We start from the raw sequence: 25773 nt of genomic DNA on the forward strand, positions 1-25773 counted from the left end.
TCTTTTCATTGCAGACACAGACTTAGTTAATGAGTAATACGTGTACAGTGTCCCTGTTGCGTATCTTACATGTATTTACTATAGTTATAAAGGTAATGATGCACAATTACAAGCAACTGAACCCTAAGCCAAACCCGTAGCCTGATTATTTAGAAAGTTCATGTTGTTTATTAATATTACTCTCATCATCATCATCATCATCAATCGGCTGCGAACAGGGTAGGTTGACAGCCGGTCACTAATTTTGTCCATTCCTTGCGATTGCTGGCAACTTCTCGTAGTTCGCTCACTGTTGCTGGTACGTTCTTATTGATGAGTTCACCGATATATTGATGGTATAGCCTTCGCGCTCTACCTCGACTTCTTTTGCCATGCCGTTGTTGTGGCGCGTACAAGACATACTTATTGATCAAGTCGCTCTCATGTCTTCTTAGGCAGTGTCCTACAAATCTTAGCTGTCTCTGTTGTACTTGAAGAACGAGTGTTTACTCTGTACTTATTTATATAATTACACTGTAACAAGAGCACCTTTAAATTAATTGTAACCAATACTAATACTACTGATAATAATCAAATTGAAGGTTAATAAATTACATTTTGCATGAATAAAAAAAGATCCTTCAGAAATCACTCTAATATGCTGATTTGATGATCAAGAAATATTTATGATTATTATCAATGTTGAAAACAGGAAACTGATACATTTAATTTTTCATGTGTATTTGTTGAATAGAAAGTTAAAAAAAACAGCATTTATTTGAAACAGAATCTTTTGTAACATTATAAATGTCTTTACTGTCACTTTTGATCAATTTAATGCGTCCTTGATGAATAAAAGTATTAATTTCTGTAAAAGTCTTCTGACCCCAAACTTTTGAGTGCTAGTGTATATATATATATATATATATATATAATTTGGTTGTGAGTTTAATTAGTGTTTTTTTATGTGCATGCTTTCTACAGTTTTCATTATGAGGCAGTGTGTTTTGCACAGGTTTAGTGAGGTGGAGATGCTAGAGAACGCTGACGTGTGTGTGTGTGCGTGTGTGTGTGTGTGTGTGCGCGTGCGTGCGTGTGTGTGTTTGTTCTGTAGGTGGTCTGATCTGCTCTAGACTGGTCAAGGCCTGTGTTCAGAGATCATCTCTCCTGAAGCTCCACAAACACCTGGAAGAGTTCAAACATCTGAGCGCACAGACACACGTGAGACTCCATTCACGAGCTTTAATGAGGAAACAAAACATGAAAAGCATCTTTCAATATGGAAAAATGAACTCTTTCGCTCTCTTTATAAAGGAAGGGAAAGCTGGAGCGCTGGACGAGTGTTTTAAAGCACTGCTTGAGGAAATGGAGAAATACCTGCACCCCGTTCTCTCACAGTTTGACTTTTCATGCTTTAGGTATAAAACACACACACACACACACACACACACACACACATTCATAATCTCATGAATCTGGGGGCGGGAAAATCATATTTAACTTTGGTAACGAGTTATTGCACCTATAAATGTGCCTTCTGTTCATTTCTGTTCCATTTGTAGCGTCCTGTGTGAACTATATGATGATCTGCCCTCATCTTTCTCTAATTTCCTCTTCTGTCTTATCAGTGTTCGTTCCCCGTCCCTCTCCATCTCCACATCGGCCCGAGCCAAAGACAAGGAGGAGAAAACCACTGATAAACCTCTGCCAGGTATGACACCCTGGACGGACAGAACACGTCTAGAATGGAGATTAGCATTAGCATTAACTGTTTTCAACACTGATAATAATCATAAATGTTTCTTGATCATCAAATCCTCATATTAGAGTGATTTCTGAAGGATCATGTGACACTGAAGACTGGAGTAATGATGCTGAACATTCAGCTTTGATCACAGGAATACATTACACTTTACTGTATATTCACATAGCTTTTCGCCCATGTGTTCAGCGGCTGTTACTAACACTGTTGGAAAATGTTTCTCAAGAGAGCGTATCGGCGCGAGTATGTATTGATATGTGCACATGAGAAGATGTTTGATATGGAGATGAAATATGACATCTGAGGAGCTTTAAGGGCTGAAATATTGATCAGATTCGCCTGAGATCAAGTCCATCTTTAGCTGTAAAATAAGCACCGATAAAAAATCCCCACATGCAATGTAAAGCTCACAATAAATAAAGTAAATATTAAGCACACTGAAGCTAACTTAACCATCTTCTCATGCATAATTCATGGAACTTCAGAAGACCTAGAATTCAATTTTACATGTTCATCTTTCTCCAGTGTGTGATGTTGCTGTGTGATCATGAAGAAGCTCCAGCTCTTCTCTATATCAGAGTCAGTGTTCCTGAACTCCTGAAACGCCTCCACTGTAGTCTTGAGTTTCTCCCGGGAACACGGCACAATATTCCTCATTATAATAATTCATGCGCAGAATAAAGGGGCGGGGCCTGGTTGAGTTAGTTAGTAGTCTGTTAAACTGGCGGTTATGGAAAGGGGCGGGACATTTCCCAAACACACTCGAAGCGCTCGACCAATCACAACACACTGCTCCAGTCGACCAATCAGAGCACAGTGTGCTTTTCAGAAGGAGGGGCTTCATAGAGACAGGAAGTAAACAGAGCGTTACTGACAGACTGGGAAGAGAGGAGCCGCAACAATGGAGAATATGAGGAGAATAATAAACATTACAGCAGGAAAACCTGTTGACTTGGCATAATAGGTCATCTTTAAAATAAAAAGTGCTGAACGTGTGTGTGTGTGTGTGTGTGTGTGTGTGTGTGTGTGTGTGTGTGTGTGTTCTCCAGACCCTGGTGAGTGTGTGGTGATTCTCGCTGACCGGATGTTGTTGGAGTTTCCACTAGAAGCGTTGAGTGTCCTGCAGGCGAACGGCATCGGCTCCGTGTCTCGAGACTTCTCACTTCAGGTTCTTCATGCACGTCTGCAGACGGATCGTACAGGTGAGCTTATACTCACAAATCCATTACACAAGTTATATAGTTTATACTAAACACCATAAAAACTTTGTTGTATTTCCGCAAAAATATGAAGCAGCACAACTGTGTTTAACATTGATAATAATAATAATAAACATCTCGCACTAACACATCTTTCCCTCGCTGGTCATAATGACCCAAAGCCCTAAAATTATACTCAGAATGCTTATTTTATTTCCTTTTGATATTTTCTTTTTCTTTTTGTAATGTAATTTTTTTGGAGATTTACCTTTAAATTACTGGATTTGATCACTAAATAATAAATAAATAGCAATTTAAGCACATTCCTCACAATTTCATGCATAATCCTTTTAATTCAGCTCTAAATATCTTACATTGGGTGTCTTTGCCGAGCTCTTGTGAAAAAATAATAATATAACAATATTTCATGACTCTAGATGGCCTTATAGCTCTATAAGGAGCAAATGAGCTGTTCCTCTGGGTCCTAAAGTCAGTTCTCTCCAGTATGCATTCAGATACACACATGTAGACATTATAAAATATTTATTTGGTAAAGTTTTAGCATTTTTAGTTTGAATTTTGAGCATTTTTAGGGTTTGTTGTGTACTGAAGCATTCTTTGCATTCCATTCATTCCTAAGGGGCTTTTTAAAATGTAAACCACAAAACTCCTCAAAAAATTGTGTATTCGTGGTTCAAGTGCGACAAAAGTCCTGGGGTATTGGACCCCTCTGATTAACACTAATTTTTTTTTTTATAAAAAAAAAAAAAGCGTCAAAATGACCCAACATTAGGATGAGGGTTGATCATCAAATCGTCACATTAGAGTGATTTCTGAAGGATCATGTGACACTGAAGACTGGAGTAATGATGCTGAACATTCAGCTTTGATCACAGGAATAAATTACAGTATATAATATATTCACACAGACATAGAATGTCACTTCTAATGCAGATGTTCAATCAGCGAAAACAAGCTCTGAAACACATCCGACAAAACCAAACGAAGTGTCTGTCACATCATCCGCCTTTGGTGTTTGATGATGAAACATGATGATGCTCTCCGCTGCCAATAAGAGGGCAGTACTCTAATCTTCATTTAATGCATTTTTTTATATGCATTTTTTGCATATTTAAATACATTTTGCGGATTTTACCTCAAAGTCCATAGTTTCCATCCAGGCCTGGAAATGACAAATCATCCAGAGAAACATCAGTCAAACATTCCTCTATAAAACTATATTCATGTCAGTTAATGAATATATTTGACATATTTCATCTGATTAAATCTCACTCGCTCTAATTAGTAAACGCATAAAAGCGTGCAGTGATGAAGCGGGGGAAACACACGTGTAGTTTAGCACATTCACAAACACAAAGTGACACTTTTTTCAATTCAGTTTTAGCATTTCAAACCTCACAAGTTTCTTTTCGTCAAATGTTTTGCTAGAAAAGTGTGTTTGTGTTGCTTGCTGTGATATTGTATGAAATGCTGTCCATCACGAAATACAAACATCCGGATACAATAGTGTTCAACTACAGTTCAATGACGAGTAAACATCCTGAACTGACCTTCAGATGTTCCAGGGAATCGAGTGAATAAGTGTTTTGTTTGTTCTGCTTTTTCCTACTATCACCTGAGAGATTTCAGCTGAGTCTCCATCGGGGTTTATAGAGTTCACTTCTGCTGAATAGAGACGTCTGTACGTCCCTGAACGAGAGTAAAGATGACGAGAGCCAGAAGAAATCGAAATACACCCTAAGGTTTTTCTGTCGGAGCTTTAATCACCTCATTCACAAATCCACACGCTAATAGGAAACGCGCTCTCTGTCAGGATTTTCCACCTCGTAATCTCTTTAAAATTCAAATGTGCTGTTGCATTTGGGACATGTTTTACATTTTTATTTGCGTAATTAATTCATTCATTTTCAACTCGTGCTTGGCTTCTGCATGTACATTGACAAATTAAAAACTGAACGCCCCTACACTTGAAGGCTTCGTGTGGAGTGTTGATATTTCCATACGGATTAAGGGAAAGGGAAGGTTTAGGGGTGTGCGATGTAATGGGAAAACTGTTTGTTTTCCTCTCTAACTGGCAAGGCGAAGTACACTTCAGACACACTTAAACACTTCTGAACGTGTAAAGGATCCACTGGAGGCAAGTGTAAATGAGAACCCAAGTGCAGTTTATTATAAACAAAAACAAACATGAAACAAAACCATGGCGTGGCATGAAAACTCTAAAATCAAGACATGAACATGAACGAACCCAAACAGTGGTCTACAGGAAACAATACTTGACCAAGACACATGGCAAACATGAGGGCTTAAATACACAGACTAAGGGACACCTGTGAACAATGATCAGACAATTAACAAATCACAAGACACATGGCAGGATCACATGACAAACAGGGAATCCAGGGTCCCCGCGGGTCCTTAAAAAGTCTTAAAACGTCTTAAATAAAATATACTTTTTTTAAGGTCTTAAAATGTATTAAATTTCACTCATTTTTGAAGAGTGGCATTAAATTTCACCTGGGCGGCATTAAATTTCATCTGGCGGAGTTTCTCCTTTTGTCGGGAGAAACTACCGGTATTTTCCATTTCACCAGCGCACGTCTCTGTCTAAAGACAGTAAAAAGTAGCGTGTGCCTATTGCACAGGCATCACACACCATTTAGGGGGCAGTACGTGTTTTCCGTAGGCCTGTCATAGAAACAGACGAAGAAGTGTAGTGGCAGACGCGAGCTAAGATAGGGAAGTGCAAATTTAATGATAACTGGCTCGATGATGAGAAATATAGCGGCTGGTTACAAAAAAACGACGGTATACGAAGTGCGGTGGGCTGCAAAGCCCTTGACGCGCATATGAAAGGGGAGAAGCACAAGCGCGACAGTCAGGCAACAACTGTCCCCATTCAGCTGTTTGCCTACATCGAGATTTTTTATCCAAAAAGTCAAGGATAGTCTATATACATACGTGACTTTCACGTTTCCATGGTAATCAGTCACTCGTGCATCATCACGCCCAAATGCACGCGGCCGCGCCGAATAATTTTCATAGAGGTCGCAATGAGTTCAAAACGGCAAAAAAAACTCTTCACTCCTTATTCACAAAAAAGTCAAGCACTGCAAGTAAGTTGTCATCTATAATTCATGTGGTATTCGAATTGTGTTGCACAATGCAGATAACTCAGCCTATTTCTCTTGTTGAATAATTAACAAGTTCTGTTGTAAATTTAAAATATTCACTAACTGTTTTTATTCGTAATATCTTTTATTTTCACAGATATATTATCGAAGCCCTTCAAATTAGAATAAACATGGTGATTGTTAATGCTGAATTTGTATTTTCATGCATTAACAGCCACTATCTGCTTGAATCAGGCAGTAATGTAAGGTTAGATTATGTTTACCATAATTTGTTAACACTTTACAATTAGATAAAATTTGTCTACGTTTGTCTAAAAGTTGTCTACAAACTAAGTTCTCTTGAAAAAGCCTAACTAGAAAGTTTGAAGTAGTTTTAAAAGGTTTGCAATTGGAAAGTTTTAGTAAGACTCTGCTAGGCTATTAAGGAAATGTAATTTTGCCAAAATAACAACTTTTATTTTAAGTAAATGTTATTTTTTAAATCAGCTTAATTCAGTGTGATTTTACCATATTATCATGCTTAATACTGATCATTTGAATAATTGTAATGCAATGATCAGATGCAGATATCTAAATCAGAGAATATAACGTTAGGTTTGGGCAGTTGGCCGGTGGATTATTTATTTTTAACAGTGGATTCGAGTGACTAAGTGCACCAGATTAATGAATTTATCTTTAAAATGTACAAAATTTTCTTTTTATTAGCTTACTTTATTAACTAGTAAAATACATGATCAGGATTTTACCATAAGTATATAAAGTATAAGTATACTTTTTTTATAGCCTATAAAGTATACGGTATACTGAACATCTGCATTTTTTTCTTTCTGTTGTATTGCTTTAAAAATAAATAGCATTTTAAGCCAATTAAAGGTGCTGTATGTAGCTTTTCAACCAAAACGAATCATTTTTTTATTGCCTGTGTGTGAAGGGGTTGTAATCTCACATTAAAATTATCCACTTTGCGGGTTTTGCTATTACCTCTGAAAGCAAGTATTCTTATTTTTATGTGAAGGTCCCGGGTCGGATTTACCGCCAGTGACGTCACCTGCACGCGCGCTCCCGAGCCTCTCGACTCGTCTAGCCTACTGACTTTGCACTCAAAAGCGACGACACTGCAACTTATGACATAGACTTATGACCTATGCAACTTATGAAATGTCTGATAACACTAAGAAACGACCTGCTCCCAGCACAACACAGACTCCAACACAAACTCCACATATTGATAAAAAACAACAAAAAAAAAAACGTTTTTTCTGCTGAAGCTCGTAAGGCCAGACGTGAATCGGATGAACTTCGAGTAAAAAACACGGCTCAACATCGGCAGGGCATTTGAATAATGGAGAAACCTTATCTACAAACCTAGAATGTACATTTCCTGAAGAAAATGTGAAGTAGTGCTTGCTTGGCAAAATTCGGCACGGTTGATAGGTTCCATACTTATCATGGTACGAGCATGGAGCATTAGTTCAACGTCAAGCTGATAAAAGTAGCCTATTATTGTAACATTGCAGTGGGAGTTTACCTGAGTTTCCAGCATGTTGTGGGATGTTTTGTGTGTTACGTCCGGTTGCGTCTCAGTCTGGCTGGTACCCACAGTGCTCGCTCATTAATTCGAGCACGCGCTTGTAAACTTATTGGTTGCAATCTGAAACATCACAGCTAGAGGCCGCTAAAAACTACACACAGCACCTTTAAGGAAAAACCTGTCAACAAGCCTGAAAAAAGAATTGGTAGTTATTCTGTCCCCCTCACTTTTGAAATGATGGCTAGGCTACGGCCCTGAAGCTAACATTACAGCCGCGTTGGTGTCTTTGGGGCACCATTTTACATTCTCCCCAACTAATACACTGAAGGCTGAAATGCTGTGGGTTTTGCACACGGTTAGCCGACATCACTCCTATACATCCAACGAAGACATGAGCACTTCAGGGCAATGTTCCCTGAGGAATGTGCAAAAACATTTAGTTGTGGCAGGGACAAAACCTCTTCTCTTACTCGATTTGGACTTGTTCAGTACATAAAAAGGGGACTTCTGTCAAGTGTGAATCAAGGCAGCTTCGTTGTCATGTTTGACGAAAGCATGAATTGGACCACCAAAGGCTATTAAGACTATTTGCACTGTTGCTCAAATACAAATGTGCTTTGTTAACCTGAACACCCTAGAGTGTCATTTTTATATATATATTTTTCCCATGGTAATGGTCTTAATTTTTATTCTTGAAGGTCTTAAAAAGGTCTTAAAAGTCATTAAATTTGTTGATCAAAAATGTGCAGATACCCTGGAATCACATGACAGACATGGAAACATAACAATGACATGAAACGTGACCAAGACCAAATCGTGACAGAAGACACTGCGTCAGCACCTCAAACACACTTTACAAACTAAACATTTGACAAAGCTGTGTTTGTTTGCAGCGCTAAAATCAATAAATCTAGAGATGCTCGATATATCGGCCACCATATCAGCATCAGACTATTTATGTTCCTTTTTAATGTTATCATTATCGGCTTGATAAGAAAGTTTGGCCGATGTATTAAAGCTGATTGATCATGTATTATTTCCTTCAGCTGAGACGCTTCAGATGTTCAACATGATGGTTTTGAATTGCTTGAAATATGATTGGAATAACTTCGAAAAGTAAATACAGTTCAGTGCAACATGTGCAGCGCAAGTCTGACATATCGACTACATCAAATTATCATGAGAACATTATAACTGTTTTTGGGTCGTGGCTTTAAATGGTGAGACTTGTGTTTTTGTAATCAGGCTCTGAAATACGGTATTACTTAAAAATTTGGATTTGGATTTATCGGGCAATATGTCGGTTATCGGCTTTCAAATATAAAGAATTATCGGTTATCGCTATCGGCGGAAATTGTAATATCGGTGCATCCCTAAATAAGTCAACAGCTGTAGTGTTGAGCAAGTGTATCTGTTGTTCTTGAGATTGTGCTATTCCCATTTAGCACTGGAAATCTGGATTTAGTAATCTGGAAAAGTTTGTATCTGGATCAGTGTGATTCAATCCAATATCAGCACAGAATACCAGAACCGGACGTCAGGATGAAAATAACCACACAAACGTAATAATCAGGCCGGGGTCTAAGTAGGTCCTCATATATGGGGCAGCGAGAGCCTCGTGGGCTGAGAAATGGGTCGAGACACACACAGGGTCACACAGACACACACAAGCTCGTGGACTGGTTCCCGAGTGACGACTGGTTCGGATCGGGGAAGTGACTCTACACCAGTTCTTTGTCTGGGTCTGAAATTGCACTTCATCGTTTGTGTTTATATCTTTTCTTTGAATTGTTCTAGATGTTTTTTGCCACTAACCTCAAAAGACTGTCAATATTTCACCTGTTTCTCGCTCTGGAACATGTTATACTCTACGTATAGTTTGAATAGCTAATGGATTGATATTCTTTTCATAAGATTTAGTCTGAAAATAAATCATGAGTGTTTTGGGTTACACTTTATTTGGTAACACTTTATTTTAAGCTGTCAGTGTTACAGTGTGATTATGAATTTAAGTACTGTGTAATGATAATTATCTACATATACTTATATCGGATTAGGATTGGGGTTTGGTTGAGGGTTAGTTGCATGTTATTATGCATAATTTATAGTTGTAATGTGTAACAAGGACACTGTAAAGTAGTGGGTAACACAGTGTCCTTGTTACATATGTTACATCTACTTACCATAGTAATAACAGTAAATTATGCATCATTACATGCAACTAACCCTCAACCAAACCCTATCCCTATAGTAAGTACATGTAGATGCTTAATATTACTCAGTACTTAAATATATAATTACACTGTAACACTGACACCTTAAACGCTTTATTTTTAGGTGTTACAGTGTAATTATGCATTAAGTACTGAGTGACAATAATTAACTACATGAACTTTCTATAGGGTTAGGGTTTGGTTTCGGGTTAGTTGCATGTTATTATGCATCATTTATAGTTATTACTACAGTAACTACATGTAACAAGGACACTGTCAAATATAAAAAGTTAATACTTGTTCAAAACAATCACTTCAGCAAAGTTTGCACTATTTTTTGATGTATATAAAATTTTCTTTTGTTCAATAAATATACTGTCGCTGTACATTGCAGGTGGGGAACGTCTGAAGGGGGATTTTAATATTTTAACTTCAACCTTTAGCATTTATCTTTTTCTTTGAATAACTGTTTCACACTTCTTCAGACTCAGCACTAAAACGCCATATGCAAATGATTGCCGTTGTATTTTTCAGTCTGTGCTGCTGTATAATAACTGTAATAATATAATATTGGTCCACATGCACTTTAGTGTGTTCATGCTCATTATGAAGTGATCAGACACATCATCATGTGGGACAGTCGTTGAACATTCATATTTTAGCATTATGTCAAGAAGACGTAGAGCCAAGCAGTGCTTTTTGTTATTTTACACCATATTTTGCATAAGACACTGAATAAATTACAGCATGCATTGAGGAAAGTCAACATTATACTAAACGTATTCATGCGCTGACAGCAACGTATATTTTCCTCATAACTGGCACATGTGCAGTGTGTATTTGAAGCACTTCTTTTTACATCTAGTTTTATCTGATATATATGCATTATATTTTCCATCTTCACCATCATCATCAGAGGCCAGTCTTTGTTTATCGTTCATGTATATTTTCATTCATCATCTGTCACTGTAGTCTAAAGCAGTTTTGGTCTAGAAACCGTAATTTTTTCCTTCAGTTGTCTTGCCTTGTTAATTGATTTGAATATTCACGCACCATATTTGCGCCATTTGATCAAAATTGTTCAAATTATCACCGGCCTGATTGATGCATCCTCACGACAGCGACACCTACTGGCCATAAACTTAAAAAAACAGCTGTGCTGCTTTATAAAAAGTGACATATATTCCAATATTAGAACTAGATTTGTTTTTTAACACTTTTTTGCATTTGTTATCATTAGTCACTGCATTAGTTAACAACTGTGAAATAAAAAACTGTTCTATTAAAAAGTTTTGAGTAAGCTGTTTCCCTGTAATGAGTTGCATGAAAGAAAGTCACATTTAAATGTAATCATGCAAAACTGAAATGATGCAGCGTAATCTGTTGACGTGACTTTTGCTCGAGGCAGATGAACGTCTCTGTTGCATTAAATTCTCAGTATTGAAGAACACAGTGGTTGATATTAAATGTCACTGGCCTTTGTGAGTGACTGTGGGAGCATTGCACCAGTTCTCCTCTCTGTAACAAGCCAGTCAGACGCTAATTTCCGGATTTAATGATCTTTCTCGTCAGTGACGGTTGAAAGTGACAATAAAAAGGAGGCCAAAGGTGTCCGAGGAGTCAAGGGAAGAGCCGATCAAAGCCGAGGAATCAAAGCGGTGAGTTTCTTAAATGAGTCTGGCGACCGCTGATAGAGACACACACGTTTACACACACTCTTTCTCCATCCTTCCCTTTTAACGCCTCGCACACACTGCAAATATGCTTTCTTACTCAGTATTTGTGTCTTGTTTCCAGTCCAAATATAAAAAAAATCTTAAATTAAGATGCATTTACTAAAGTAGTAAAATGCCATAAGATAGTAAGTCATGTTTTCTGGGGAAATAATCAAAATGAAGTGAGTTTTTGCTTAAAACAAGCTAAATTATCTGCCAATGGGGTGAGAAAAATAATCCTGTTTCTGTTTGAATTAAGATTATTTTTCTGACCCCATTGGGAGATAATTTTGTTTGTTTTAAGCAAAAACTCACTTCATTTTGATTAATTCCCCCGGAAAACAACACATAATATCTTATAGCTTTTTACTCATCTAGTAAATGCATCTTGATTTAAGAATGTTTAGATATTTGGACTGGAAACAAGACTAAAATACTAAGTGAGAAAAGCATATTTGCAGTGTAATGAGGACTCTTTGCTCTTCTTCGGTTCACATAAAGTAAAGTGACCTTTTTCTCCTCACAGGTTCTGGTCAATCGTGTCCCGCCGCCACACACCGTCCTGGTGGACACACACCGGTTCAGATGTATCCTTCTGTGTGTGTGTGTGTGTGTGTGTGTGTGTGTGTGTGTGTGTGTGTGTGTGTGTGTGTGTGTGTGTGTGTGTGTGTGTGTGTGTGTGTGTGTGTGTGTGTGTGTGTGTGTGTGTGTGTGTGTGTGTGTGTGTGTGTGTGTGTGTGTGTGTGTGTGTGTGTGTGTGTGTGAAATGTCAGAGCGGTCCCTCTAGTCACAGTCTACAAAATGGTTTGTAGAAATATATTCTTAACGCAGGCTTGAAGATGTAGTTGACTCCCAGGAGGAGGAAGAGGAGGATGAGGAGGGAAGACAGGCTGGTGAGTGGAATTAGTTTCAGAAACATTTTACTTCTGTCATGTGACACATTTATTGAGTGAAAGCAGATGAAAGCATTACAATTTTATGAAGGATAATCACAATAAGACCTACGATAAGGATGCATTAAATTGATCAAAAGTGACAGTAAAGACATTGATAATGTTACAAAAAGATTCTATTTAAAATAAATGCTGTTCTTTTGAACTTTCTATTCATCAAATATTCCTGAAAAATAAATGTATCACAGTTTCCACAAAAATATTAACCATTTTCAACATTGATAATAATCATAAATGTTTCTTGAGCATCAAATCATCATATTAGAGTGATTTCTGAAGGATCATGTGACACTGAAGACTGGAGTAATGATGCTGAACATTCAGCTTTGATCACAGGAATAAATTACACTTTACTGTTTATTCACATAGAAAACAGATGATTTACATTGGAATAATATTTACTGTATTTTTGATCAAATAAATGCAGCCGGAGTGAGCAGAAGAGACTTTTAAAAAACATTAAAAACATCTTTGTTCCAAACTTTGGAGCGATAGTGTATTAGGAGAGCAAATAAAATAACCTTTTTTACTATATTTGAGAGTGAAAAGTAAAGATTTTTATATTGCATCTGGACCATTTATTTCCATAAACACGCGTCTGAAGTCAGAAAACAGCTTCTTCAAACCTCGTTCATGATTCTGCATATACAGACTTAGATTTTATTGAATGAGGAAAAAAAGTAGCTTTCACTACATTTGTTGAGAAAATCTTAGTCCTTTAGGTCTGTATTGGGATGAGGGGTTGTATTGGGATGAGGGTTTGTATTGGGATGAGGGTCTGTATTGGGATGAGGGGTTGTATTGGGATGAGGGGTCTGTATTGGGATGAGGGGTTGTATTGGGATGAGGGTCTGTATTGGGATGAGGGGTTGTATTGGGATGAGGGGTTGTATTGGGATGAGGGTCTGTATTGGGATGAGGGGTCTGTATTGGGATGAGGGGTTGTATTGGGATGAGGGGTCTGTATTGGGATGAGGGGTCTGTATTGGGATGAGGGGTTGTATTGGGATGAGGGTCTGTATTGGGATGAGGGGTTGTATTGGGATGAGGGGTTGTATTGGGATGAGGGTCTGTATTGGGATGAGGGGTTGTATTGGGATGAGGGGTCTGTATTGGGATGAGGGGTTGTATTGGGATGAGGGTTTGTATTGGGATGAGGGGTTGTATTGGGATGAGGGGTTGTATTGGGATGAGGGTCTGTATTGGGATGAGGGTCTGTATTGGGATGAGGGGTTGTATTGGGATGAGGGTCTGTATTGGGATGAGGGGTTGTATTGGGATGAGGGGTTGTATTGGGATGAGGGTCTGTATTGGGATGAGGGGTCTGTATTGGGATGAGGGGTCTGTATTGGGATGAGGGGTCTGTATTGGGATGAGGGGTTGTATTGGGATGAGGGTCTGTATTTGGATGAGGGGTTGTATTGGGATGAGGGGTTGTATTGGGATGAGGGTCTGTATTGGGATGAGGGGTCTGTATTGGGATGAGGGGTTGTATTGGGATGAGGGGTCTGTATTGGGATGAGGGGTTGTATTGGGATGAGGGTCTGTATTGGGATGAGGGTCTGTATTGGGATTAGGGGTTGTATTGGGATGAGGGTCTGTATTGGGATGAGGGGTTGTATTGGGATGAGGGGTTGTATTGGGATGAGGGTCTGTATTGGGATGAGGGGTCTGTATTGGGATGAGGGGTTGTATTGGGATGAGGGGTTGTATTGGGATGAGGGTCTGTATTGGGATGAGGGGTTGTATTGGGATGAGGGTCTGTATTGGGATGAGGGGTTGTATTGGGATGAGGGTCTGTATTGGGATGAGGGTCTGTATTGGGATGAGGGTCTGTATTGGGATGAGGGGTTGTATTGGGATGAGGGGTTGTATTGGGATGAGGGGTCTGTATTGGGATGAGGGGTTGTATTGGGATGAGGGGTTGTATTGGGATGAGGGGTTGTATTGGGATGAGGGGTCTGTATTGGGATGAGGGGTTGTATTGGGATGAGGGGTTGTATTGGGATGAGGGGTTGTATTGGGATGAGGGTCTGTATTGGGATGAGGGGTCTGTATTGGGATGAGGGGTTGTATTGGGATGAGGGGTCTGTATTGGGATGAGGGGTCTGTATTGGGATGAGGGGTCTGTATTGGGATGAGGGTGAGTAACTGTTGACTGTCATGGTGAACTGACGCTTTAATCTGCTCTGGTTTGTTGAGATTGGAGAAGCCCAGCAGAAAGCATGAGAACGAGTCTGGACACACACACTCAGTTTACGGCTCAGTGGGAAGGGCTGATCGGCGTCGAGCGCCAGCGCAGGTCTGAAGCCTCAGTCACACACACGTTCAGAAGCTGAGTGTGAATGTGTGTGAAGGTGATGTTTGTTCCTCAGTCTTGCAGATGTGGAGCAGCTTCTGATGTCCTGTAGCGCGTTCATCTACTCATCCATCAAGAGCTTCTTCTCCTGCTTTCCTCCAGTCAAGATGGCCTCGCTCAACATGTCCGGTAACAAAAACAAAAAAATGATGTTCTTCCTCAGTGTTTTTGTCTTGTTTTCCAGCACAAATATCGAAACATTCTTAAAGTCCTCCTGTAGTCAATCATTTTATCCCTTAAAACTCATCTTTAATCATCAAAATGACATATTTAAACGTTTCTTGAAAAAAACATTCTTGATGCCTTAAAATATCTTGAATGTAACTCGACACCCTTTCCTCATTTAGTATGCGCGGTTCTATGAATATGCAAATGAGCCCCGCCTCCACTCACTCACTCAGCTCAGAGATCCACTGGTTGACGATCTCACGTTGACCTGATTGGTTACAAGGTAGTTTGTGACGTCAGAAACACCAGCGATTTCAAAGCGTGTTTTTGAGGCTGTCTTTGGTTCACTGCAGTTTTAAGGAGAAAATGAAAAAGTGCGAGTAATTAAAAATGCTCCAACTTTAAAAGCCTACATCTGGGCACATTTCGGCTTTGATGAACAACCTGGTAAGCGCGACCTGCAGAAGATCGCTGTGTGCGCTCATGTCACGCACAGATAGAATATGCAGGAGGTAATACCACTAACTTGATAAATCACGTTAGCCGTGTTCACCGCGAGCTGTTAACGCCTGGCAGAGTCTGACTGCTTTAGAGATGCGCGGATGAGCTCCAACACCGAAGCCGCAGCCAAAAATAAATCATCCACCCGCCCCAATAACTTTCTCTGATTTAAGTATCCGCACCCGATGGTCAAATTACAATTATTCTGTGTTGTTACGCATGATTATAAATGGATAATCGTCACCTTTGATAGCGGACTCGGCGACGGTTGATGCGCGCATCTTTAATGGTAACAGAATACACTGATTGATGAGCGCTGCTTTTAAATGAACATTTCTTTAAAACAAAATTTATTTGACAGATTTTCCTTTTCTTAATGGCATAAACAGGCTTTACTCCCTTGAAACTTAAACTGGAATGTCACTGTTTGAACAGGCGAGCACACACACACGCGCACACACATCACTTTTGAAGAAAATCTTAAAATTGAGGATGCAGTGCATTGTGATATCGAATTGAACTGAATCGATGACATGATAATCATAATCGAACCGAACCGTGAGACCAGTGTCGGTTCACACCCCTAGTGTCGACTTATGAATTTACACATGGTTTGTCTTGAATGATTAAAAACACCACATAGACAAATAAACAACATTAAAAGCTGGATTTTCACCACAGTTAATAAATTTAAATCAAGATACATTTATTGGAGAAGCAAAATGACTGAAGATATCAAGAAAAATGTATCAGAATGAAGTGAGTTTTTGCTTAAAACAAGAGCAAATACCTGCCAATGCAGTCTTTTTTCCCTTTGAATTATTGTAATTTTTGTTGTTTTTTATTATTTTATTAATATTTTGATATTAGCTTTTAATTTTATTTTTTTAGTTTTCATGTTAATTTTAGTTTAATCTTTAGTAATTTCATTTAAAAGATTTTTTTAAGTATTTTTTTTAAATATTGTTATTTAGGTTTGATTCATTTTCAGTTTGTTAGTTTTAGTTGTTATTTATTTCCATTTAATAATCAGTGCTTTCATTGCTTAAACTTATTTCACTGTATTGCCAAGGCAACATTTCTAATTTTCACTTAAAGTTTTCAATTAACAGAAATGGTTTAATAGTTTCAGGTTTTCTTGATTTAAGAATATTTAGATATTTGTGCTGGAAAACGAGAAACACTGAGGAGGAAGAAGATTTTTTTGCAGTGTATCTCTTTTGCATGAAGGTCTCAGCAGGATCCAATATTATTTATGAATATGAATATGAAGTGAACACCTGCAGAATCACACATTTACGTAGATTTGTTACGGTTTGTGTGATCTCATTAGAACTGAATGTGACTTTATGAGGTTGTCAACAGACCCGATGATGATGTTTTATGAATATTCATGGTGCAGTTCTTGAAAATAAGCTTGTTTTACATGCTCTAAATCCTCGTTCGGCACATTTTTAAACTCTTCACCCTCCACATGGCTTCTGTAAATCTACAGTATGTTATATATACGCTCTTTAATTTTATAACATGTCTTCACCGTGTGATCTTAAGCATCCGAAGTGAAACTGATCCTAATAAGTGTCTGAAACTTCACAATCACATTAATATTTTCTGGTCTGTTCTAGTTACACTAATGTTTGTCTATGCTTCATGTGGTGTAAAACACTATAAAACATGATAAAATTTCAAATTCAATCAGTCACTTATTAGGAAGTTTTCATCTGACACTATAGATCACCGGCTCTTAATATGTGTTAAAATTATATTAATTAGTCAAGATTTACAGTAGCATCAGAGATAAATTACATCAGCAGTTCCTACATTCATAAATATCCTACCTGATGTTTAAAAATACACTGCAAATAATACAATTACAAGTTTCACCATGATTTTTCATAGCCGATACATTGGCCGATAAATCTAAATCCAAATTTGTTTATAATTTTTGAGAGCCTGATTACAAAAACAAAAGTCTCACCATTAAAAGCCATGTTCAGAATACTTCAACACAAATGATTTTTTTACATTTTTTTTATTAATTTTACACACATATGGCCACCTTTCCTTACCCCTAAAAAAATATTCTAATCATATTTCAAGCAATTCATAATGATCATGTTGAACAGTGCGCATTTGAAGGAAATAATACATTATTTATCAGCTTTAATATATCGGCCTTATCAGACCGATAACGATAACATAAGAAAATATGTTTTGTCCTTATTGCTCGTTTCACACCAGTGACAATAACAGGCTTTTAATCCTAATCCAGTAAATCACAAACGACTGGAAAGGTTCACTGGTTAAAAAGAACAGAAACCTAAACTCTTCTGGAATCCTGAAATGCACGGCACAAATGTTGTGAGTTTCTACACATGATAAATCAACATCTGTAACTCTGTGAAAGTGTTTATACGGGCCGGAGTCCGTAGAGAACTGATTCTCCCGCAGGTTTAATCCTCTCGACACACAACACAACTCAATAATCCAGCGGCGCTCTTCATTTTTACACTAGTGAATGTTTTCAGCAGAAGCAGATTTAACAAGAGCCGTTCCACAGTATCCACAATACACTGCAAAAAATGCTTCTCTTACTTAGTAGTTCTGTCTTGTTTCCAGTCCAAATATCTAAACACTCTTAAATAAAGATGCATTTACTAGATTAGTAAAATACCATAAGATATTATGTCTTGTTTTCTGGGGATATAAATCCAAATTAAGAGAGTTTTTGCTTAAAACAAGCAAAATTATCTTCCAATGGGGTGAGAAAAATAATCCTGTTTCTGTTTGAATTCAGATTATTTTTCTGACCCCATTGGCAGATCATTATGCTTGTTTTAAGCAATGAATCACATCATTTGGATTTATATCCCCAGAAAATAAGACATAATATCGTATGGTATTTTACTACTTTAGTGAATCCATCTTGTTTTAAGAGTGTTTAGATATTTGAACTGAAAACAAGACAGAAACACTAAGTAAAAAACGGCATCTCTTCTGCTGTTAGTGACGGCGGCTGCGGTGTTGATGTGTGTGTGTTTGACGCCGGCTGCGGTGTTGATGTGTGTGTGTTTGACGGCGGCTGCGGTGTTGATGTGTGTGTGTTTGACGGCGGCTGCGGTGTTGATGTGTGTGTGTTTGACGGCGGCTGCGGTGTTGATGTGTGTGTGTTTGACGCCGGCTGCGGTGTTGATGTGTGTGTGTTTGACGGCGACTGCGGTGTTGATGTGTGTGTGTTTGACGGCGGCTGCGGTGTTGATGTGTGTGTGTTTGACGGCGGCTGCGGTGTTGATGTGTGTGTGTTTGACGGCGGCTGCGGTGTTGATGTGTGTGTGTTTGACGCCGGCTGCGGTGTTGATGTGTGTGTGTTTGACGGCGACTGCGGTGTTGATGTGTGTGTGTTTGACGGCGGCTGCGGTGTTGATGTGTGTGTGTTTGACGGCGGCTGCGGTGTTGATGTGTGTGTGTTTGACGCCGGCTGTTGATGTGTGTGTGTTTGACGGCGGCTGCGGTGTTGATGTGTGTGTGTTTGACGGCGGCTGCGGTGTTGATGTGTGTGTGTTTGACGCCGGCTGCGGTGTTGATGTGTGTGTGTTTGACGGCGGCTGCGGTGTTGATGTGTGTGTGTGTTTGACGCCGGCTGCGGTGTTGATGTGTGTGTGTTTGACGCCGGCTGCGGTGTTGTGTGTGTGTTTGACGGCGGCTGCGGTGTTGATGTGTGTGTGTTTGACGCCGGCTGCGGTGTTGATGTGTGTGTGTTTGACGCTGGCTGCGGTGTTGATGTGTGTGTGTTTGACGCGGGCTGCGGTGTTGATGTGTGTGTGTTTGACGCCGGCTGCGGTGTTGATGTGTGTGTGTTTGACGGCGGCTGCGGTGTTGATGTGTGTGTGTTTGACGGCGGCTGCGGTGTTGATGTGTGTGTGTTTGACGCCGACTGTGGTGTTGATGTGTGTGTGTTTGACGCTGGCTGCGGTGTTGATGTGTGTGTGTTTGACGCCGGCTGCGGTGTTGATGTGTGTGTGTTTGACGCCGGCTGCGGTGTTGATGTGTGTGTGTTTGACGCCGGCTGCGGTGTTGATGTGTGTGTTGGACGCCGGCTGCGGTGTTGATGTGTGTGTGTGTGTTTGACGCCGGCTGCGGTGTTGATGTGTGTGTTTGACGCCGGCTGCGGTGTTGATGTGTGTGTTTGACGCCGGCTGCGGTGTTGATGTATGTGTGTGACGCCGGCTGCGGTGTTGATGTGTGTGTTTGACGGCGGCTGCGGTGTTGATGTGTGTGTGTTTGATGCCGGCTGCGGTGTTGATGTGTGTGTGTTTGACGCTGGCTGCGGTGTTGATGTGTGTGTGTTTGATGCCGGCTGCGGTGTTGATGTGTGTGTTTCAGGATGTCAGATGGTCTTTCTTTTGGACTGCGGTCAGAGCCGAGTCAGCGTCCAGAGGAGGTAAAACACACACACACACACATTCAAGAGAAAACTGCTTTATTACAGATGAGCCAAATGGATTTTATCTTTAAAACAGGAAAGAGCTTTATTGTGTTTGATTTATTGACTTGTGCTGTATTGATCTCTCCAGGGTAATTACGACCGAGAGTTAAAGCTTCTCTTTTGACGTTTCTGATGGAATTACACACATCTGTCACTGCAAATATTATTATCAATTGAGATCATTGTTAGATCATTGAGACACTATTATAGTTTCATGGATGATTTTTATTTTTGTTTTCCATTTAAATTTTCATTTTAGTGAGAGTTTTAGGAATTTTGTTTGTTTTAAATGTCCTTATTGAACATATTTTGAATATTTTAAGGAAGCTTTTATTTTTATATTTTCCGTTTTCATAAAAATGTTAAAGGTTTAAAATGTTTGTTGTTTTGTCCTTTATCTGTTGTTTTCAATACATTTTTATTTTTCTGTTTTTTTGGCTTTAATAAAAATTTGAGTAATACAAATTTTGTTATTATTATTATTATTATTATTATTATTATTTTAAATATGTCCATAAAGGATATACTGTATTTTTAATATTTTAAATGTTTATTTTAATTTTTATTGTTTTGGCTTTAATTAAAATTTTAGTGATAAGAAGTTTTGATTGTTTTGTCATTTAAAAAATATTTATATATATTTGTTTAAGATGTCTATATAGAACACATTTTTCATATTTTTACATTTTTATTTTTCATATTTTCACATATAAAAAGTTTTAGTTTTAGAAATTTTGTGCGTATTTGTCATTTTTATTTTCTTTTTTTTTGTCTATATACTTTTTATCCATTTTTATTATTATAATTATCTTCCAATGGGGTGAGAAAAATAATCCTGTTTCTGTTTGAATTCAGATTATTTTTCTGACCCCATTGGCAGATCATTTTGCTTGTTTTAAGCAATGAATCACTTCATTTGGATTTATATCCCCAGAAAATAAGACATAATATCGTATGGTATTTTACTACTTTAGTGAATCCATCTTGATTTAAGAGTGTTTAGATATTTGAACTGAAAACAAGACAGAAACACTAAGTAAAAAACGGCATCTCTTCTGCTGTTAGTGACGGCGGCTGCGGTGTTGATGTGTGTGTGTTTGACGGCGGATGCGGTGTTGATGTGTGTGTGTTTGACGCGGGCTGCGGTGTTGATGTGTGTGTGTTTGACGCCGACTGCGGTGTTGATGTGTGTGTGTTTGACGCCGGCTGCGGTGTTGATGTGTGTGTGTTTGACGCCGGCTGCGGTGTTGATGTGTGTGTGTTTGACGCCGGCTGCGGTGTTGATGTGTGTGTTGGACGCCGGCTGCGGTGTTGATGTGTGTGTGTTTGACGGCGACTGCGGTGTTGATGTGTGTGTGTTTGACGGCGGCTGCGGTGTTGATGTGTGTGTTTGACGGCGGCTGCGGTGTTGATGTGTGTGTGTTTGACGGCGGCTGCGGTGTTGATGTGTGTGTGTGTTTGACGGCGACTGCGGTGTTGTGTGTGTGTGTTTGACGCCGGCTGCGGTGTTGATGTGTGTGTGTTTGACGCCGGCTGCGGTGTGGATGTGTGTGTGTTTGACGGCGGCTGTGGTGTTGATGTGTGTGTATTTGACGGCGGCTGCGGTGTTGATGTGTGTGTGTTTGACGCCGACTGCGGTGTTGATGTGTGTGTGTTTGACGCCGGCTGCGGTGTTGATGTGTGTGTGTTTGACGCCGGCTGCGGTGTTGATGTGTGTGTGTTTGACGCCGGCTGCGGTGTTGATGTGTGTGTGTTTGACGCCGGCTGCGGTGTTGTGTGTGTGTTTGACGGCGGCTGCGGTGTTGATGTGTGTGTGTGTTTGACGCCGGCTGCGGTGTTGATGTGTGTGTGTTTGACGCCGGCTGCGGTGTTGATGTATGTGTGTTTGACGCCGGCTGCGGTGTTGATGTGTGTGTGTTTGACGCCGGCTGCGGTGTTGATGTGTGTGTGTTTGACGCCGGCTGCGGTGTTGATGTGTGTGTGTTTGACGCCGGCTGCGGTGTTGATGTGTGTGTGTTTGACGCCGGCTGCGGTGTTGATGTGTGTGTGTTTGACGCCGGCTGCGGTGTTGATGTGTGTGTGTTTGACGCCGGCTGCGGTGTTGATGTGTGTGTGTTTGACGCCGGCTGCGGTGTTGATGTATGTGTGTTTGACGCCGGCTGCGGTGTTGATGTGTGTGTGTTTGATGCCGGCTGCGGTGTTGATGTATGTGTGTTTGACGCCGGCTGCGGTGTTGATGTTTTGTGTTTTTCAGGATGTCAGATGGTCTTTCTTTTGGACTGCGGTCAGAGCCGAGTCAGCGTCCAGAAGAGGTAAAACACACACACACACACACACACACATTCAAGAGAAAACTGCTTTATTACAGATGAGCCAAATGGATTTTATCTTTAAAACAGGAAAGAGCTTTATTGTGTTTGATTTATTGACTTGTGCTGTATTGATCTCTCCAGGGTAATTACGACCGAGAGTTAAAGCTTCTCTTTTGACGTTTCTGATGGAATTACACACATCTGTCACTGCAAATATTATTATCAATTGAGATCATTGTTAGATCATTGAGACACTATTATAGTTTCATGGATGATTTTTATTTTTGTTTTCCATTTAAATTTTCATTTTAGTGAGAGTTTTAGGAATTTTGTTTGTTTGTTTTAAATGTCCTTATTGAACATATTTTGAATATTTTAAGGAAGCTTTTATTTTTATATTTTCCGTTTTCATAAAAATGTTAAAGGTTTAAAATGTTTGTTGTTTTGTCTTTTTTCTGTTGTTTTCAATACATTTTTATTTTTCTGTTTTTTGGCTTTAATAAAAATTTGAGTAATATAAATTTTGTTATTATTATTATTATTATTATTATTATTTTAAATATGTCCATAAAGGATATACTGTATTTTTAATATTTTAAACGTTTATTTTTATTTTTATAGTTTTGGCTTTAATTAAAATTTTAGTGATAAGAAGTTTTGTTTGTTTTGTCATTTAAAAAATATTTATATTTATTTGTTTAAGATGTCTATATAGAACATATTTTTCATATTTTCACGTTTTTATTTTTCATATTTTCACATATAAAACGTTTTAGTTTTAGAAATTTTGTGTGTATTTGTCATTTTTATTCTTTCTTTTTTTTGTCTATATACTTTTTATCCATTTTTATTTCAGTTTTAGTTTGCTATTTTGGTACATCAATTAAACTAAATGAGAATGTGAAATTTATTTTATTTTGAAGTAGGCCTAACAGTTAAAAAAAACATTAGTTTTAGTATAATATTGATGCCAGTAAACTGTTTCAGCGCTCTTTCCTCGACCGGATGAACCGTCATTCAGGGACAGATATTTTCATATAGCAAGAGCTGTAACAAACGCATATAGATCCGTAAAGGGTTTCCTTATATTAGCTGATATTTGCATATAGATGAGCTCCGAGATAATAGGCATGAAGCGAAAAACACAAAACACCAATTCTGCATTGATTTACTTCATTGGTGGCAAAGAAAGGATGATGTCATGCAGTCTAACGATATCCTGTGACCATATCAATTCAATTAAGTGGAGAAATAGAGCAGAATCTGACTTTTTCTTAGTTTTTTTTTTTTGTCATTTCTTAATCCAAATTTGCAGGTTTAGATGAAAAAATCCCATATTTTAAATGTGTTCTCAAACTTTTGTGCTGAAAATATTGAAAGAGTGTTCAATCTCTCTCTCTCTCTCTCTCTCTCTCTCACTCAGACGGGCTTTGGCCGGTCCTGTCGGGTCGGTGTATCTGATGACTCTCGGGGGGGTTCGTTCTGTCCTGCTCAACCAATGGCAGTGCAGCGCCTCAGCCAACGCTCGAGTCCTGCGCTCGCTCATGGACGGTGAGTCAAACACACATTTACACTCATGCGTTCGGCTGACGCTCTTATCCAGAGAAACCTGTAGCTCATGCTACTCTAGCAGTGTCTGACACTGTGTTTTGAGCACTTCTTGACGACTCCTCATGACGACTCGCTGCTGTGTTCCTCACGTGTAAGTCGCTGTGGATAAAGGCGTCTGCTAAATGACTGGATGTAAGGACAACATTAGATCAGTTCAAGCATTCCCTGGGAATCAAACACACAAGCTTCAGGAATGTCCTTCTCTGACATTGGAAAATAATCTAGTGTAGGATTTACTATGAAACAGTTTCCACTCAGAAATTGCTAGTAGGTTTCAAAAACAATTGCAAAGAAAATGGCAAGTAACACTTAATGTGAAATGTTTGAAGTAGAAACACTTATTTAAAGCCTTTGTAAAATATTTGTAAAATATTTTTAAATGCCTTCTTATAATGCATTGTGTGATCTCGTGAACAATTTTAAATACAGTTATAATACTTTATCCATTGAACGCACCTTTAGAAAGTATAATGCATTAAAACACATGACAAACAACCAATCTGGAACTTTGGATATTTATGAAAAGATAAAATGCATTATAGCGTACATTATGAATACCTTTATAATGCATCAAACATAAATGCTTTAATGAAGTGTTTCCATATTTAGACTCCAATCATCTCTTATTTACAACTTTACACACACGTGATGCTTGTTCAAAGCACTTTTGAAATCAACTTCATGTGTGTGTGTGTGTGTGTAGATCTTCTGAACACAGGACTGACCTCAGGACGGGCTGCTCATGTTTTAAGGACACACAAGTCAGAAAGAGCAGAAGTCAGCGGAAATTCATCCAGCCTGACAGGTGTGTGTGTGTGTTTGCTTTCTTTATGTCTGCTGCATGCGCACATTTAAGTGTTTGTTTATGCAACTGAACAGCCGAACTGATGAAGGCTTGTGGTGTGTGTTTCTCTCGTCTTGTGGTGTGTGTTTCTCCCGCGCTCTTCAGACGAGGGTTCGGGTGTAAAGGTGGACTCTTCTTCTGAAGACGTCCTGAGGAAAACACCTCTGAGCTCCAGTGCTTTCAACTTTGTCATCTACGGACTTCCTAATTTAGTGGTTATATGAATAGTGGGAGATGTTTGTGATTTAACCTCCGCAAAACACTCTGAAATAAGAATCAGTTACTAATGATTTCCTTCTGAAATGAAACAGATTGTCTGTTTCTTCCACTTCTCTTTTGTTGTTTAAAGGTAAAAGTTTAAAGCCAGTTAACATGTAAATGTTACGATCAGACATGTTCCTCTATTATTGTTCTTGCTGTCAGACAAATATTGATAATCCCAAACTCTTCAGTAATAAATGATGAAATTCAAGTGCAATCATGAGCGTCATGTGACTTTTTTCCACTATAAACAGGGTTCGTACAAGGCACGTGAACTTCGTGAATTTGACTTGTGGAATCAAAGTCCTTGAAATCCCTTGAAAACAGCCATATTTATGAAGAGGTACTTGAAAAATGCGCGAAATTAGTGTTTAATTTATTGATAAAACAAAATTTCCATGCAAAATGAAGTCTGCAGCTCGTCTGATATAGACATAGAGGCGTTTCTCATGGCTATGAGTGTGATATTGCTCATAAATATCCAAGTATATGATACAGCTTTCATTCAATCATATATTCACGAGGGAAAACCTCAATCATATATTCATGGTCCTTGAAAACCAAAAAAGTAGTGCTGGAAAGTCCTGGAATATATACAGTATCGGCACAAACCCTGTGTAAAGAAGCGTTTGTGGAATGGAAAGATGTTGAAGGTTCTCTGTTCTCTTCCTCTGTCGGGTTTGTGTTCTCTCTGTTATGTCTCTCATCTCGTGTCTACGGGACT

The 25773-nt window shown here is 38.9% G+C and overlaps 1 protein-coding gene across 1 annotated transcript in view; it reads left to right on the forward strand.

Annotated features, from left to right (window-relative positions):
- The window catches only part of cfap46 (cilia and flagella associated protein 46), a gene marked incomplete at its 5' end in the record, with an annotated part of 113932 nt that extends 88668 nt beyond the window's left edge, over positions 1-25264 (forward strand). The window contains 14 exons of the mRNA XM_081351632.1: positions 1094-1200; positions 1294-1376; positions 1542-1690; positions 2791-2943; positions 5934-6077; positions 11412-11497; positions 12081-12141; positions 12394-12447; positions 14710-14809; positions 14883-14995; positions 22276-22333; positions 23757-23884; positions 24648-24749; positions 24894-25264. Of these exons, the coding sequence (XP_081207758.1) occupies positions 1094-1200; positions 1294-1376; positions 1542-1690; positions 2791-2943; positions 5934-6077; positions 11412-11497; positions 12081-12141; positions 12394-12447; positions 14710-14809; positions 14883-14995; positions 22276-22333; positions 23757-23884; positions 24648-24749; positions 24894-25012 (1457 nt within the window). The 3' untranslated portion in view covers positions 25013-25264. The remainder of the gene's footprint in view (positions 1-1093; positions 1201-1293; positions 1377-1541; positions 1691-2790; positions 2944-5933; positions 6078-11411; positions 11498-12080; positions 12142-12393; positions 12448-14709; positions 14810-14882; positions 14996-22275; positions 22334-23756; positions 23885-24647; positions 24750-24893) is intronic.
- Positions 25265-25773: the final 509 nt, after the last annotated feature.

Source organism: Scardinius erythrophthalmus, assembly GCF_964197995.2.
Source record: "Scardinius erythrophthalmus genome assembly, chromosome: 21".
In the NCBI taxonomy this organism is placed as follows: Eukaryota; Metazoa; Chordata; class Actinopteri; order Cypriniformes; family Leuciscidae; genus Scardinius; species Scardinius erythrophthalmus.